This window comes from Trachypithecus francoisi, unplaced genomic scaffold, assembly GCF_009764315.1.
Source record: "Trachypithecus francoisi isolate TF-2019V2 unplaced genomic scaffold, Tfra_2.0 Lachesis_group9, whole genome shotgun sequence".
In the NCBI taxonomy this organism is placed as follows: Eukaryota; Metazoa; Chordata; class Mammalia; order Primates; family Cercopithecidae; genus Trachypithecus; species Trachypithecus francoisi.
In genome coordinates this window covers 33515233-33532334 of record NW_022681474.1, presented here as the reverse complement: position 1 = coordinate 33532334, position 17102 = coordinate 33515233, and the positions used below count along the sequence as shown (strand labels likewise).

Sequence of the window (17102 nt, the reverse complement as noted above, 5' to 3'; positions counted from 1 at the left end):
CTCCCTAGGCAGCCTTCCCTGTTTGGCAGTGTGACGAGAGAAAGGGCATTCCCCTTAGGATGGGCTAACATCAGCCTCCGGGCACCCTCTACCTGCTGCTTTTCACTCTGCCTTCCAAAGACGCCCAGAACAATCTGCTCCCTTTTCTACATGGCCTATTACATACATGGATAGTGATACCCCCTTTTCCAGATAGAGGCCCATGGCCACGGTCTGTCCTTTCCCAGTCCCTGAAGGCCCTATTAGAGCAGCAGAACAAGCAAACGGCACCTCTCATGAGCTTCTCTCTGTTCAAACCAAGGCTCATGGAGACCGGCTCCTGTTCCAACAGCCTGCTTCCCATCTGCTCAAGTGAAATTAATGAAATCCAGCAAGTCATGATCTGCCTCTCAGGGCATGCCACCTGTGATAACTGAACAGGTAATGCCCAGATGTCTCGGCAGTCAGACACCTACGACCACAGATAGGCAGTGAGAGGCAGCGCGGCAGGGTTCCAACCACTCTGCCTGCCGGCAGGCCCAGGCAGGGCTGAGATGGGGAGGGAAGCATCATCAACCACGAGGAGTCATGGGCAAGGACCTGCACACCAATGAGGAGCCCTCAGCACCCTGGGTCTGCTTCAACTAGAAGCCCAAGGAAAGAAAAGAGACAGAGGCCCATGGCCAAGCAAACCAGGACTGGAGCTGCCGAGAGATTCCATGGAGCAGCAGAACCACAAAAAGAAGAGGCATCTGGATGCTGACTTGAAGGCGCACAGTTACTCAACCACCATCCAGGCCAAAGAGCTCTCCCAACCACCGACCACCAGTGTTTGCTATTGCAGTCACTGCTGTTGCTGTGTTGCTGTGTGGGGTGGGTGCTCTGCAGTTTGAAGGATGTGGTAAGGAATCACAGGGAAAAAGGATTCAAGATCCCAGAGATTCCAGACACAACACAGAGCAAGAGCAGAAGAGCAAGAAGTCCAAGCAGGCCAGGAGCAGTAGCTCACACCTGTAATGCCAGCACTTTGGGAGGCTGAGGCAGGAGGATTGCCTGAGCCCAGAAGTTCGAGACCAGCTGGGCAACATAGGGAGACTCAGTCTCTACAAAAAATTTTAAAATTAAGCCGGGTGCGGTGGCTCAAGCCTGTAATCCCAGCACTTTGGGAAGCCGAGACGGGCAGATCACGAGGTCAGGAGATCGAGACCATCCTGGCTAACACGGTGAAACTCCCGTCTCTACTAAAAAATACAAAAAACTAGCAGGGCAAGGTGGCGGGTGCCTGTAGTCCCAGCTACTCAGGAGGCTGAGGCAGGAGAATGGTGTTAACCCGGGAGGCAGAGCTTATAGTGAACTGAGATCGGGCCACTGCACTCCAGCCTGGCCGAGAGAGAGACTCCATCTCAAAAAAAGAAAAAGAAAAAAAAATGTTAAATTAGCCGGGCATGGTACTGCTGCCTGTGGTCCCAGCTACTCAGGAGGCTGAGGCAGGAGGATCACCTAAGCTTGGGAGTTCAAGGCTACAGTGAGCCAAGATCACACCACTGCACTCCAGCCTGGGCAACAGAGTGATACCCTCAAAAAAAAAAAAAAAAAAAAAAAAAAGCACAAGGAAACAAAAGGGGAAGGAGAATTAAAAATGAAGTAAAAGGTGGGGCTAACTCCACAGTATAAGACAAGCATGTGGCAAGGCTATCAAACGCCTAGAATATAAAAACGAGACAAAGGAAGCCAAAAGATTGATCCCTTTTAGAAACAGACCTTCTGACTCTGGGGCAAGGTGGGGCCTGAATACTCAAAGCAGGTTCCTCTGCTGCCTCCCAAATGCAGTAATCACCAATGAAGGCGGGAGCCACAAAGCTATGATGACAATGTCCTCCCTGTCCACTGTATACGGTAGGTACTCAGTTAAATGCTAACTTCAATCAAAGCAAATGGAATGAGCAGCTATTGGTAGACTAGAGCCCACTTGGGCACTGGGAGCCTTCGCATAAATCTAACACACTGAGGTTTTAAAACCTCGTTAATGGCCGGGCGTGGTGGCTCACGTCTGTAATCCCAGAACTTTGGGAGGCCGAGGCGGGTGGATCACCTGAAGTCAGGAGTTCAAGACCAGTCTGGCTAACATGGTGAAACCCCATCTCTATTAAAAATACAAAATTAGCTGGATGTGGTGGCTCACGCCTGTAATCCCAGCTACTCGGTAGGCTGAGGCAGGAGAATCACTTAGAACCCGAGAGGCAAAGATTGCAGTGAGCTGAGATTGCATCATAGCACTCCAGTCTGGGTGACAGAGCAAGAATCTGTCTCAAAAAAAAAAAAAACCCTGGTTAAAAATTGGAATCGACCAGGGAGCTTTTTACAATACTGAGGACTGGGCAACCCAGGCTGACTGAGTCACTGGTAAGAGGATGCCTGGACATCAGTATTTTTTTTTAAAGGCCCCTATGTAACTCTAATGTGTACTCAGAGATGAAAAATCACTTCCCCGGGGCCGGGCACGGTGGCTCAAGCCTGTAATCCCAGCACTTTGGGAGGCCAAGACGGGCGGATCACGAGGTCAGGAGATCGAGACCATCCTGGCTAACACGGTGAAACCCCGTCTCTACTAAAAATACAAAAACTAGCCGGGCGAGGTGGCGGGCGCCTGTAGTCCCAGCTACTTGGGAGGCTGAGGCAGGAGAATGGCGTAAACCCGGGAGGCGGAGCTTGCAGTGAGCTGAGATCTGGCCACTGCACTCCAGTCCGGGCGACAGAGCGAGACTCCGCCTCAAAAAAAAAAAAAAAGAAAAAAAAAAGAAAAATCACTTCCCTAAATCCTCCCTGATGGTTTTTCTCCATAAATGATAAAAAAAAATGCCTCTTTATAACAAACCTCTTATTACCAATGAGAAGAGATTCTGGAAGCTCACTCTGAAAACCTCAAACTTTCAAACAGGGCAAAAATCCCCAAACCTATACCAGACCACACCCGAACAACGAGTCTTGGGCCACCTCTGTCCTATTCTAGGGCTGTAATTTTCCCATCAGTCAAATGGAGGAAACATCTTTCCCTGCCACAAAGAGGATAAAATGACTTTCAAGAACTAGGCATTCTATGTAAAAAAGACATAGGGAAGATCCAAAGATTCAGATAGAAGCCTGGGGGCACAGCAAAAATTTGCTCAGGCAAAAAACTCTTTAACTTACAGCCTATTTCCAGGAATATGTGACACAACTTGGGAATTTGTCATTTCCTTGGAATTGTTCTCAATGAGACCTGACCTACAGTACGCAGTAAATTGGTGACATGGTTTGGCTGTGTCCCCACCCAAATCGCACCTTGAATTGCCATGTTGTAGTGGGAGGGACCCGGTGGCAGATAACTGAACATGGATGCAAGTCTTTCCTGTGCTCTTCTCGTGATAGTGAATAAGTCTCACGAGATCAGATGGTTTTATAAAGAGGAGTTCCCCTGCACAAGTTCTCTATGCCTGTTGTCATCCATGTAAGACATGACTGGCACCACAATTGTGAGGCTTCCCCAGCTACGTGGAATTGTAAGTTCACTGAACCTCTTTCTTTTGTAAATTGCCCAGTCACGGGTATGTCTTTATAGGCAGTGTGAAAACGGACTGATACAACTGAGAAACATATTCTAGAAAAGAGACTCTGCCCCAACCTTTCACTTTCTCATCTGTACCCCCATTTAGCCACCCACTCATCTCTCATCCATCATCAACCACCCATCCATCCATCCATCCATCCATCCCAAAAATATTTATTGCAAGCCAACCATAAACACAGTTTATAGTTTAGCCTCAGGATACAGTTCATCTTTTTGAAAAATTCAGAAATACATCAATGAACAGCAGAGAGATCCAAGTTTACACCCAAGCCATGCAGGGTTCCCAAACTCAGGCCAAGGATAAGGGCCTGGGCATTACCTGTTCAGTTACCACAAGTGACATGCCCCACCTGCACTTCTAAGAAAAGATACTTCTCATTAAGTGACTGATAGTAACTACAAGTACATAACCTCTTATCTGAAACCCTTTGGGTTCACATGCGCTTGGGAATGTGGAGATTGAGAACTTTAGAGATGCAATAGGGTATACATGCCATGTGTCACAGAATACCCCCAGAGGTGCCTGAGGCAGCACTGCCATCAAGCATATTCAAGGCTTTTCAGTGAAACATACAAATAGGCACAGTAATAACTTGATGGCAGTGGGGTCAGGTCAATGGACTGGGCAGGGTGGGGGTGGGGTGTGTGGTTAAAAACCTTTGTCAGAGCTTTGGAACTGGGGTCCCTTGTCACCAAGCTGGTGCCACAGTCTCAGCCTGCAACGGAGATGCTCAACTCTGGGTGTAAGAACTTGGGAATTCCCTCACTGAGAAACCTAGTTTATTCACCGCTGCCACCTCCAGTGGTGGGGAGCTTGCCATTGATAAAAATCCATTAATTCAGGTGGAAAGGCCAACTGTCCAGCTTGCAGTATTGAGATCTTTTGGGTGATGCATTTCAACATGGCTAGTAAACTCCTGTTTCCTTCTAGTATCAGAATAAGGGCTACTAGGTCTACAGAGTCAGTGAACATCTCCCTGTAGGCTGACAGCATCTAACTCTGGGATAAAGCTGCTAGGAGGCTGGGTAGATTAGAGAGAGCTAGTAGCATGGCAGCATCACAGAGAAATGTGAGCAGGCACTTCAGCAAATAAGTGGCTCAGAGAAAGCAATACCCGCTCTAACCTGAATAATATCACTCTCACCTCTGTAGCCAGGAGCTTTCCACAGCCAAAAACAACCTGCCTGTAAGTCTGATGTTCTTTATCAACTCTGATGTGTCTACTCATGCTTGACAGTGAAAAAGGTTGCTTCTCCATTCTCCCTAACGTCTATATGACTTATATTCTTCTTACCCCGACTCCTCTGCACAACAGATATTTGCATGTCTGGCCTACCTCCCCAGCTAGATTGTAAATCTTGGGAGGGAAGGTGCTGTTTTGGATTCTCAGAGCCTAGCACAGAGCTCAGCACATAGTAAGTGCTCAATAAATATGTGATGAATGAACAGACACTCATCTCCCTTAAATGCCCCACACACCATGTGGCCTCTCTTACCATGAACAGCAACACTCGTGACTACAGAGAGAAATTTTTTAAGCCTTACATTTACACGTTTCTGTGCTTTGTTGGGGGAGCATTTTTGAACCATTCATAATTATTAATTTTTGTGCAGCAGGGAATAATTTAAGAACTTTTTTTTTTCAGGGGCTACTGAGCTCCTGGGCTGCCATTCACCTCTTGATCTCCTCCCCTGACCACCAGTACCTGCTCAACTCTGGCCCCATTCCCCATTGAATAGGTTCATTGTGAGCTCCACAACAAGATGCATCAATGCTTCCATGCTTTTCATTGTCATGATGTTTTACAAGGACACAATCATAGTGTAATTAAACAAAGAAAAGATTATTTTAAAAGTGCTTTTCAGTTACAGACTCTACAGCTGTGCATCTCACCAAACAAGGAGCAATAAATAATGCAAATTCGATGGGCTTTAGGCCGGGCACGGTGGCTCATGCCTGTAATCTCAGCACTTTGGGAGGTTGAGGCAGGCGGATCACTTGATGTCAGGAGTTTGAGGCCAGCCTGGCCAACATGGTGAAACTCGTCTCTACTAAAAATACAAAATATTACCTAGGCGTGGTGGTGCATGCCTATAATCCCAGCTACTTATAGGCTAAGGCAGGAGAATCACTTGAACCCGGGAGGTGGAGGTTGCAGTGAGCTGAGATCGCAGCACTGCACTCCAGCCTGGGTGACAGAGCAAGACTCCGCCTCAAAAAAAAAAAAAAAAATGTGACAGGCTTTTCTGTTTGTGATCACTTGGCTTTATGCCCTTTTCATCTCCCATCCCAAATCTTTCATTAAATGTCCCCTAAGTCACATATGTGGTTAGAAGCAAAAGTCAAGGACTCACAGCTGTTTTCCAGGGTTGAGGGATCCCCGGTCTATCTCCCGGTCAAACTCTGTCCGGATGTCTTCTAATGATCCATCGTCTCCAAAGGCTCCCCATTCCGTGTTGATACACATCCTCCCCTCGTCTCCTTCCACCAGATCAATGTGCCTCAGTTCCTCCATGTAGCAAGCATTGGTGCCAGTACCTGGGCAGGACAAGATCAGAAGCTATGACCACACAACGAGGAGGTTGCAGAGCCACCTGGAAAGATGGGCCGAACAAATGGAAGGGCAAAGGGGATAGATACGTTACCAATGATCAGGCCGACTTCACACTGCTGGTCGTCATAGCCACAGGTCATCATGGTGCCCACTGTGTCATTCACCACAGCTACGATGTTGGCATCATAGTCCTGGGGACAGATAATGGGGCATCATTGTCCACTCACACATGGAAGCAGAGATCACACACCTTAGCAGTGCTTGGCAGGAGTGCTCCCATTTTCAGAACCCCTGCTTTTGTGAGTAGTGCTGGTTTCATTACAGCTGATACTCAAATTAACTAGATCACAGCATGGTGATTAAGTTATGAAAACCTTATAGTTCCCTTAATTACCTGGCTTAAGAGTCTTTGGGTAGTGAGGATTTTACCCTTGGAGCTACATTCCTCTGCAAACCTCCGCAGGAGGTCCATGTCCCGGATAAGGCAGGCTCCTCTGCCCTTGTTCTGAGTACAGCAGGCTGCATCTGTGACACCCACTCCCTGAATAGCCCAGCACTCCTGTCAGGAGGCAACCCCCTGTTCCAGGCCTGGGTCCTTCAGGCAGCACCTCCAAGAGCTGCGCTTTGCACCATCCCCATCCCCACCCCCACCATTCCACACTGGGGATCCTCAACTCTCCCCTGCCTGGGTCTTCAGGCTTTGACGCTACTGCCCCCCAGGAAGGGCACTGGTCTGTTTTAGAATGCAGCCCTGCTTCCCACACTCCTGCATGGCTGAGGCAGAGGGCCCAGGAGAAATTACCCCTCGCTTTTTGATGGCTTTGTTAAGCAGTTTGACCACATCCGCTCCTTCCACTCCACTTGCTTTAAATCGCTTTGTCCAGGTGATCAGGATGGCCTGCAAAGAAGAACGGATGGGGCTGGATAAGTGCTGGGAGACCTCCAGCACCCCAAGGCCCTGGGCATTGCTCCAGGTCAGGGATGAAGCAGAGGCCCATAGGGGCCAAGTGGCTCCTCCCAGATCACGCTGGGCTGGGGGAGGGGCCCAGAGGAGCCCAGACTCCTTTCTATCTCTGGATCATCCACACAATGGGCTTCCCTGGGGGCGAAGATAGAGTGGGGAGAAAACTGCTCACAATATCCAGCTCACTCCAGAAGAAAGCAAGTGGATGTGGGGACAGTAATGCCACATGGCTTGCCAATCTAACTGGATGCCAACTGCGCAGCCAGATCTATTTTAAAAGGGAGCAAGAGAAATCCCTGGCCCCCTTCCCCACTTCCCAACCAGACCCTGGCTTCCACAGCCCTGGGAAAAGAAAGCCAGAGCCAAACTGGAAAGAGAAACAAAATGCTAAGATGAGTCTTGGCTGATGAGCTTTTAAGAGCCAGGTCCCATACACTTAGGGAATGATGTGGACTATACAAGATTTGTGCCTCTTCACCAGCTTTGGGACTTAACCTCCATTTGTAAGTGGTGACTCCCCTATTTACACAGTATGATCCTATTTCACTTTGCATATTAGCGGCGAAACATCAAGGATAGACATCCAATGGTAAACATTCCATAATTTTATCTTACTTTGATAGTTTTACATATTGCTTTTGGTTTCTTAAAAAAAAAAACTAAAAAGATATGAGAACAGAAAAATAATTGTTATACTTGCTGTTTTACTCTGAATAGGACAAGTGACTATAAATGCAGCAGGCTTGGAAGATCCGCGGTCCAGGCCCTGCAGGCCTGCAGAGGCAGCTCAGGGATAGGATTCTGAGCACATGGGCCCTGCCTCAGCTCATGGTGGGAGCCACACAGACTGGAGCATGCACCGGGGAGGGCAGCCCTTGATGAGAACTAGTTGCTCTTTGCTCAGTAGCAACTAAGTCAGGAACTGCAAAAGCCCTGGACACTGTCTGCCTGCTCTCAACCAGCCCTCTTCCTCCAAAGCCTCAGAGAACCAGGAGTTATGGGACAAAAGTGGGGCGGGCAATCTGGAGACCTGGTCCTATTTCATACTCTCTGCCCATTTCCTGCTGCGCAGTTTCCTTCACTCTTCTGAGGTTCACTCTGCTCCTCTAGAATCAGGAAGCTGATCTAGAAGTGAACAATCTTGAAGGTCTCAGCCAGCCCTAAGGGGTAATATGCACAGTCCTCTGGATGGGAAATTGAGGGTCTGTGCTCCACTGGCACCACCGCAAGTACCCTGGCCCAGCCTAAAAAGCATTTTCTGGAGGGGGTGAAGGCTGGCAGGTGGGATGCCCCCAACCTTTGGCTCCTTCTCTGTTCACAACGCCCCCTCCCGGGCATGTCTGCTCCACCCTGCAGGCTCTCGTGCCCATGAGGTCATTCCCTCCCACCTCCTGCAACACTTCTGTCCCTGGAAGGCTGTGCCTTCATGGGGAACAGGCTACACCTGCTGTTATAAGACCTACTGTACGGTAACATTTAACCTCAGCACTGCAGGAATACAAAATAAATATACGCTGGCCATTCTCTCCCAGGGCCTAGCTCATGCCCAGCACAGGGATGGCACTCAGTTAATAGCTGCAGAGAGCACACGTGAACAACGGTGAAACACAGTCCACCAAAGTCTCTTCATCCCAGGCCCACCTCTCACAGGGGAAGGGGGAGTGACTCATGTCTCAGTTCTCAAAAGCCAAGGGAAGCTTGTACTGACAACAGGCCTTGCCAAAGGGTTTGGAAGGACACGGTGGAGGCCAAACTGATCTGAACTCCTTGGAGGGGTGTTCTCAGATACCAGAACCAGCGTAAGAGTCTACATATGGCCACAGCTTCCTGAAAGCATAACAGGTCAGACAGAACATCTCGGAGGCATTTAGACATGTTGGAGGTGGGTGGAGCACTGGATAGGAGGTGGGGCCTGGGACCCTGGTCCAAGACCTGCCATTAATAAGCCCTCTGACCCTGGGGAGACCTCTGTGCTCATCTTGGTCTGCTGGGCTCTCAAGCCCCTTCCTGCTGACTCCACAAATTATACAGATGTAAGGGTTCCAGCCACAGGAAGCAGTGCCCAGGAAAGCGCGCTTACCCTAAAGGCATAAAGGGACCCAGGAGTGCTCCCTGCAAGTGTGGAAGGTGCCCTGAGCCCAAATGCTACTATCTTGCAGCAAAGCAGACCAGTTACGAGCACAGAATCTTCCTGGCTAGGTGACCTTGGACAGGTTCTTAGCCCCTCTGAGACTCAGTTTCCTCATCTGTAAAGCGGGAATCATAAGCACTTAACTCATAGAGATGCTTGAAGATTATGTGCACTACCGGTGAAGTATTAAAACAGAGCCTGGCCGGGCGCAGCGGCTCACGCCTGTAATCCCAGCACTTTGAGGGGCCGAGGTGGGTGGATCACCTAAGGTCAGGAGTTTGAGCCCAGCCTGGCCAAGATGGCAAAACCCCGTATCTACCAAAAATACAAAAATTAGCCAGACATGGTGGTGGTTGCCTGTAATCCCAGCTACTATGGGGCTAAGGCAGGAGAATCGCTTGAACCCAGGAGGCGGAGGTTGCCGTGAACCGAGACTGCGCCCCAGTCTGGGCAACAAGAGGGGCCCTGAAGAGTTAAATATCAGAATTCTTTTTTTTTTCTTGTTTTTAAGACAAGGTCTCAGGCCGGGCGCAGTGGTTCACGTCTGTAATCCCAGAACTTTGGGAGGCTGAGGCGGGAGGATCACAAGGTCAGGAGTTCGAGACCAGCCTGACCAACATGGTGAAACCCCCCATCTCTATTAAAAATACCAAAATTAAAAGGCCGGGCGCGGTGGCTCAAGCCTGTAATCCCAGCACTTTGGGAGGCCGAGACGGGCGGATCACGAGGTCAGGAGATCGAGACCATCCTGGCTAATACGGTGAAACCCCGTCTCTACTAAAAAATACAAAAAAAAAAACTAGCCGGGCGACGAGGCGGGCGCCTGTAGTCCCAGCTACTCGGGAGGCTGAGGCAGGAGAATGGCGTGAACCCGGGAGGCGGAGCTTGCAGTGAGCTGAGAGCCGGCCACTGCACTCCAGCCTGGGTGGCAGAGCAAGACTCCGTCTCAAAAAAATAAATAAATAAATAAATAAATAAAAATACCAAAATTAGCCAGGCGTGGTGGTGCACGCCTGTAATCACAGCTACTCAGGAGGCTGAGGCAGTAGAATCACTTGAACCTGGGAGGTGGAGGTTGCAGTGAGCCGAGATCGTGCCATTGCACTCCAGCCTGGGCAAGACAGGGAGACTCTGTCTCAAAAAAAAAAAGACAAGGTCTCACTCTGTCCCCCAGGCTGGAGTGCAGTGGCACAATCATGGCTCACAGCAGCCTCAATCTCCCAAGCTTCTCCCACATCACTGGGACTACAGGCACATGCCAACACACACAGCTAACTTTCTGTACAGATTGCCCAGGTTGGTCTTGAACTCCTGGGCTTAAGTGATCCTTCTGCTTCAGCCTCCCAAAGTGCTGGGATTACAGGCATGAACCACTGCACTCAACCCCAGAATTCGTATTATTAGAAGTTTATTCATGGGTGGTTTGTGTTTGTGGTATGTGTGTGTTTCTATCCATGTAAAAAAAGAACAAGGCTGCATGTATTTATTTTGTATTCCTGCAGTGCTGAGGTTCAGTGTTATCATATGGTAGGTCAGGGTCCATCCTTGCTGAATGAATGAATGAATGAATGAATGAAAAAACAAATAGATGACAAACAGGAAGGTGGGTACAACAAGTCACCTCAGAGGTCACCAAGGTCATCTCTGGGGCTGGAGCCACCGACCACTTCCACTATGGAGAGGCAGCCCTGGCACCTGAGGGACAGGGCTCTGAGCATATTTGCAGTAACCAGGGCAGTTTCCAGGTAAACATCACGCCATGCAATTCTGGCAAAGAGCTTTCCTGCCTCTCTCCACCACCATTAAACCTACTTTATTTTCCTTTGCTTGCTTAAGATTAATAAATGCTTCTGTCTACCTGGTGGCCAAAAATACCATGATTTGTCTCCAAAAATACATAAATAACTAAAGTAAGCAAAAAAGTAAACACTATATCATGATACCACACTAACTTCTGCAAATGTTTCTTTAAAAATACCGGACATGCAAACCATTCCGCCAGCAACAGAGAAAAGTTGTGGAGAAAAGGGCTTGTTAGCTTTTCAACCCAGGGCATCTGCAGAGCCCAATAATCCCAGAACATCCTTACCTCATCTATTTTGGATTGTTGGCAAGGAAAAGAAAATGTGAATCCCACAGGCAACTTCTTGTCCTTGATCTTCCTTTTCTCCATGAAATCTCCCAGGCACTCAGCAACATGATCAAAAAGCTGAAGGAAACATGAGAGAGCAGTCAGGGGGCCCCAAAGCAGGCTTAGCATTTCACAGAAAAATATAAACCATTCCCTCCCACACACACACAGAAAGGAATACATCTACCCAAAGTGCTTGTACTCATGGGACCTGGTGGCCGTGTCTGAAAAGCCATGCTGTGTGTGAATGCAGAGAAGAGTTACTTTTCAAAAGCTGCCTTGTGGGCAAGTACAGCTCTTAGGAAACAATTCAAAGCCTTCAAACAGAACTGGCCTTTCAGTGGTCACTAATATGCAACATCTGGGCACTGAGAAAAATGGAAAAATAACAGAAAACCAGCTACGCCTTCATAACGCACAGGTCATGGGTCTCCATCAGTTACCCAGGTGGAGTGGCCTTCCCGCCCCACCCGCAGCCATGCTCTCTGAAAATTTCAGAAACTCCGAGGGCAATTCCACAGCCTCCAGCCCACTGGAGTGACTTAACAATCCAGACTATCATAATGTTACTTTTTACCGAAGTGTCTTATGCATACCCCAAAAAGTACACACATCCTAAGTGCGGAGTTCGCTGTAGCCATCCATGTAACCAGCACCCAGATGGAGAAACACAAGATGGAGAAACACCTGTAAGACGCCCCCTTCTGCCCCTGCAGTCACTACTGCTACCACCCAGTCCAAGGGCAACTACCAGCTGTCACCCTCAATTACATCTGCCTGTTTGTCTGGTGTGTCTAAAGGGAAATGAGACTGTGTGTGCTCTTTGACATCTGTGTTCTTTCACTCGACACTATGTGGATGACAGTCATCCACGGAGTTGAGTGTCTTTGCCAACTGTTCATTCTCGTTACCACACAGTATTCCTTGGTATGAATATATTACAACTTACCTACTGCATTGTAACCTAAGCTTGCCTGCACTATAACATTATCTATGGCTTATTAGGTGCATACATATCTTAGGACTATCAGCTAGAAAGAGCCTGGAACACTGGTTTCTTAGCTTCTACATGAATACTGCCCATGAGTAGAGGCTCACCACCTCAAAGGTAATCTTTTTGGATCTCTAAAATATAACCAGGGCCAGGCATGGTGGCTCATGTCTGTAATCCCAACACTTCGGGAGGCCAAGGCAGGAAGATCACTTGAGCCCAGGAGTTTGACACCAGCCTGGGCAACAGAGTGAGACCTCCTCTCTACAAAAAACTTAAAAATTAGCCAGGCATGGTGGCACTTGTCTGTAGTCCTAACTACTTGGGAGGCTGAGGTGAGAGGATCCCCTGAGCCCAGGAGGTCAAGGCTGCAGTGAGCCATGATCACACCACTGCACTCCAGCCTCGGCAGCAGAGTGAGATCCTGTCTCAAAATATAACCAGAACAGAAGATAATGTTCTATGTGTGTTCTAACCAGAGGAGTGGTTAGTAGAACTAAGAACCTCCCTTCTTTATCTCTCTGCCTCTAGTAATCCAACCTGAGCATATATATATATATGTATATATACATATATCTATACACACGCACACACACACACACACACACACACTTTTGGCAGCCATGCCACAGTCTAGCTAACCCCTTGTCTCTTTCGCATGACTCTCATGACACTAGACCTCCCTTACACATGGCAGATTCCCCCACAAGCCAGCTCTAAAGTTGGACTTTGTTGCCAGAGTAAAAGAAAACCTGGTCAATTTTAATGTAGGACCTTCTACCCCTGAGTCACTACTACTCAGGCTTCAGAGCAGCTGGCATCTTAGGCTGAGTTGACACATGACCCTCCCCAGAGAAGCCGGCTAAGCTTCCTGCGACCTACATTGCAGACTGATATAAACTCATTACTAAGTTAGTCCTCACACCCCACACCATCTGCATTCGGAGGCTCCAGACTCTCCTGCAGACTCAGGTGAGAAGGCCGGGTGGAGGGAAGGCTGCCTCTGGAAGAAGCAGGGAGGCACCTGGGAGAACTCAGCCTGCAGAAATGGATTCCCCTGAATGGGACCTGTCACCAGTTCCTGGATCCATGCCAAACACAACTGCCCAGAGTGCTCCATTGAGAAAGAAAGGCTCTTTCTGGAATGCTGGTGATCCAGGGTGACAAGCCTGCCCAAAGAGGCAGGAAGTGACCCACCCTAGGCTAAGCTATGTCTGCAATCAACTAGGAAAAAAAGTTACCTAACCGCTCTGAACTCAAAGCTTTAGTGTCTTAAAAAAACATTATTTTCTCTTCTTTCCTGACAACATACTCTTTATTTGAAAAATACACAGACGGCCGGGCGCGGTGGCTCAAGCCTGTAATTAATCCCAGCACTTTGGGAGGCCGAGACGGGTGGATCACGAGGTTAGGAGATCGAGACTATCCTGGCTAACACGGTGAAACCCTGTCTCTACTAAAAAATACAAAAAACTAGCCGGGCGTGGTGGCGGGCGCCTGTAGTCCCAGCTACTCGGGAGGCTGAGGCAGGAGAATGGCGGGAAACCGGGAGGCAGAGCTTGCAGTGAGCTGAAGTGAGCTGAGATCCGGCCACCGCACTCCAGCCCGGGCGGCAGAGGGAGACTCCATCTCAAACAAAAAAAAAAACAAAACGAAAAATACACAGACTATGGCCAGGTGCAGTGGCTCACGTCTATAATCCAGCACTTTGGGAGGCCAAAGTGGGAGCATTGCTTGAGTCCAAGAGTTTGAGATCTGCCTGGGCAGCATGGCAAGTCCCCATCTTTAAAAAAAATTTTTTTAAATAATTTAAAATAAAAATACTCAGTCACTCTTATTAAATACGGCAAACGATGGCTAATAAAAAAAATTAAACATTTATTATTCGAAATTCCCAAAACTAAGTAGGTGATATTTTAAGAAAGTTTCATTTGTGCTTCTGAATTTATTAAAGTTTAAAAGTGCTCTGGGCCAGGTGCGGTGGCTCACACCTGAACAAGCAGTTTGAGATCAGCCTGACCAACATGGAGAAACCCCATCCCCACTAAAAACACAAAATTAGCCAAGTGTGGTGGTGCACGCTAATTCCAGCTACTCGGGAGGCTGAGGCAGGAGAATCGCTTGAACCTGGGAGGCGGAGGTTGCAGCGAGCTGAGATTGCGCCACTGCACTCCAGCCTGAGCAACAAGAGTGAACTGTCTCAAAAACTAAAAAAAAAAGAAAAAAAAAAGAAGAATTTGCTATAATGTTACTACATTGTCATCATTATCATCATCATCCTCTTTTCAGGCTGCTTAAAAGGAGCAGAGGACGAAACAGAGACAGTAGGAAATAAAGTGATTCTAGGACTGAGAAAAGGGGACGATGGGGACAGAGGCTGGGAGAGATGAAGGGACAGTGGTAAGAAGGTGAGGGTACTCCCTTAATTAACAAACCTTGCTCCTAAAGGTCAAGCCAAAACACACAGGGAATGTTTGCAAAACACACAGGGAATGTTTGCAGCACAGGGTGAGTCTCAGTGGTGAATGCACCAGGCTTAAGTAGCTAAACCCAAGGACCATGGGAAACAGAGAGTGATAGGCCAGTGTGGGTTCCAAACAGAAAGTGCAGGATGCCAAACCCTGGGCTGCCAGCCACCTGCAAGGAGGAGCAACACAGCAGCCAAGTGGGCATGATCAAGAGACCTACCAGCTGGCAGCCTTTGTGTAGGCGCCAGATGGATGGGCCGGTCTCTGCAGCCCAGTAACAGAGGAGTAGCAGGGGAGCCCTTGGGCAGGGCCATCCAGTAGTGATGCACCCAGCTTTGGTGGCCTTCTATAAAGTGGCTCACCTGCTCTAGTGACAGTGTTAACTGTGACACTCACTGTGACATAATCTGAAGGGCTCTGAACCAAAACCCCAGGGAGCAGGTTAGCCAGGATTAGCCCTTGTCTCTTGGACAAAGAAAAGGCTTGGTGGATTGCTCCAGGTTCCACCCACAGGAACTTAAGAGCAAAGCAGAGTCAAGAGGAGAAGGCTCCTGGGTCTCGTCTCAAAGTCCACCCCAGAACAAAAGAGTACCCTGGAGGTCTTAGTCATGAACCTTGCGGTGAGCACACCCTCCTTAAAGCAAACATTTGGCCAGCTCTGAGTACATATGCTGGACAGCAGCCACAACTCAGGAGATGAGCCAGACTTGAGGAGCCAGAACGTCTACAAGAGAGGAGTGCACCCCTGCCCCACGATGGGCTTAGGGACCCAGAAATGACTGAAAACCTGCAGTGGGCTGCCTGAGCCCTGATCACAGGGTCCTCAGTGAGCTACAGACCCACCACCCCCCCTACTCAGACAGGAGGGAGCAAGTGAACAGGCCCTTCGTAGGCATGCCCACAGCCCCTTGGGAAGGGAGGAAGAGCAGCGAGGAAGGGCAGCCCTTCCTGGGGGCCCAGTGTGGGAAGCGCCAACAGGAATGTGAAAGGAGGAGACTGAGATTTCCCTGCTTCCTCTGCTTTCTGTGTCAAGGGCTTGAACAATGCTATTCTAAATCAGGTAACAAGAAGCCCCCAAATAGCCCAGAGCTGTGAGCCCTCAATCCTGCCCAACGAGGCCATAGTTATACCCTACAAGGCCTGGGCCACCAGTAAGTGGGTGAGGCCAATGACCAGGAAAAAGGGGCATTTTCACCCAGGGCTCTGCTAAAACTGCACTGGGGAACTGACCCCAGGATCCACATGGAATGAGTGCATTTACCCAACAGAGATGTGGGACCTCCCTCCTCAAACCCAGACTCTGCAAGTCCAAGCAGCCCACTTCTACTACACCAGTTTACCCAGACAGAGGGCCTCTGTTTAAGCAGAGCCCCCACGCAGGCTGTCACATCCTCTGCCCAGGAGTCCTTTTACATATGCATCTATGACAGACTCTTTCCAGCAACCCTTTTCCAGGGGCTGGGGATGCCAGTGCTTTGAGGCCTGGTTCCTGGAAGTAACCGAGGGGATGCTGGCCCGATGGGGTGACCCGGAGGGAGCAGGGACCCACCTGGCTTCCACTGCCGTGCACGATGTTCTCTGGGGTGTCATAAACCTCGGACTCCATGTGAACATTCTGGTTTTTCTCATGATTCACTTGCACCCGGAGAATTCGAAAGGAAGACCCACCAAGATCCAGGGCAATGAAATCTCCCTTTTCTGTTTAGGGCGACAACAGGTATCACATCAGAGTCAAATGTTAAGGGGAAGCCACATACCATGCCCGCTTCCTGGCAGGGCATAGGCCCTGCCTGCCTCCCCCTGCCACATGCTGTTATCAGCCAGAAAGCAGCAATCATGCAAACTTCATCCAACCACTGCCATATACGCAGAGTAGGCAAGAGAAACCCTACCCTACCAAGGAGTCCTTAGACAGAAATAGCTTCAAGCAATCCCAGTCTCTTACTTCTGACTAGAGGGGAATGGAAGTACTGAATTAAGTACAATTTCCCACCCCATGTTTCTCTAGTTTCTTAACCTATTTCAAGAACAGCACTGCTATGCAGAAATAAAAAATCACACAGCATTTCAACTGAGACAAAGCCCTACATCTGAGGTCCACCCAGTGCCTTGGGTCTCTGCATGTCAGCTCTGACATCGATTACTCCAGGCCTCCACTTACTCCACAGGGTTGTGTTTTATCATTGTGGTAAAATACACATAGCATAAAATTTACCACTGCAACCATTTTCAGGTGCACAACTCAGTAGCATTAAGTACATTCACAATGTTGTGC

The 17102-nt window shown here is 48.9% G+C and overlaps 1 protein-coding gene across 5 annotated transcripts in view; it reads right to left on the bottom strand.

The window, feature by feature from the left end:
* The window catches only part of HK1 (hexokinase 1), a 137237-nt gene that overhangs the window by 29322 nt on the left and 90813 nt on the right, over positions 1-17102 (bottom strand). For 4 of the 5 annotated variants that reach the window (XM_033209688.1, XM_033209687.1, XM_033209689.1 and 1 more), the window contains 5 exons: positions 16377-16525; positions 11327-11446; positions 6945-7040; positions 6234-6333; positions 5943-6126 (listed from right to left, as the gene is read on the bottom strand). In XM_033209688.1, the coding sequence (XP_033065579.1) occupies positions 5943-6126; positions 6234-6333; positions 6945-7040; positions 11327-11446; positions 16377-16525 (649 nt within the window). The remainder of the gene's footprint in view (positions 1-5942; positions 6127-6233; positions 6334-6944; positions 7041-11326; positions 11447-16376; positions 16526-17102) is intronic. The other variant, XM_033209690.1, reaches the window with a different exon arrangement.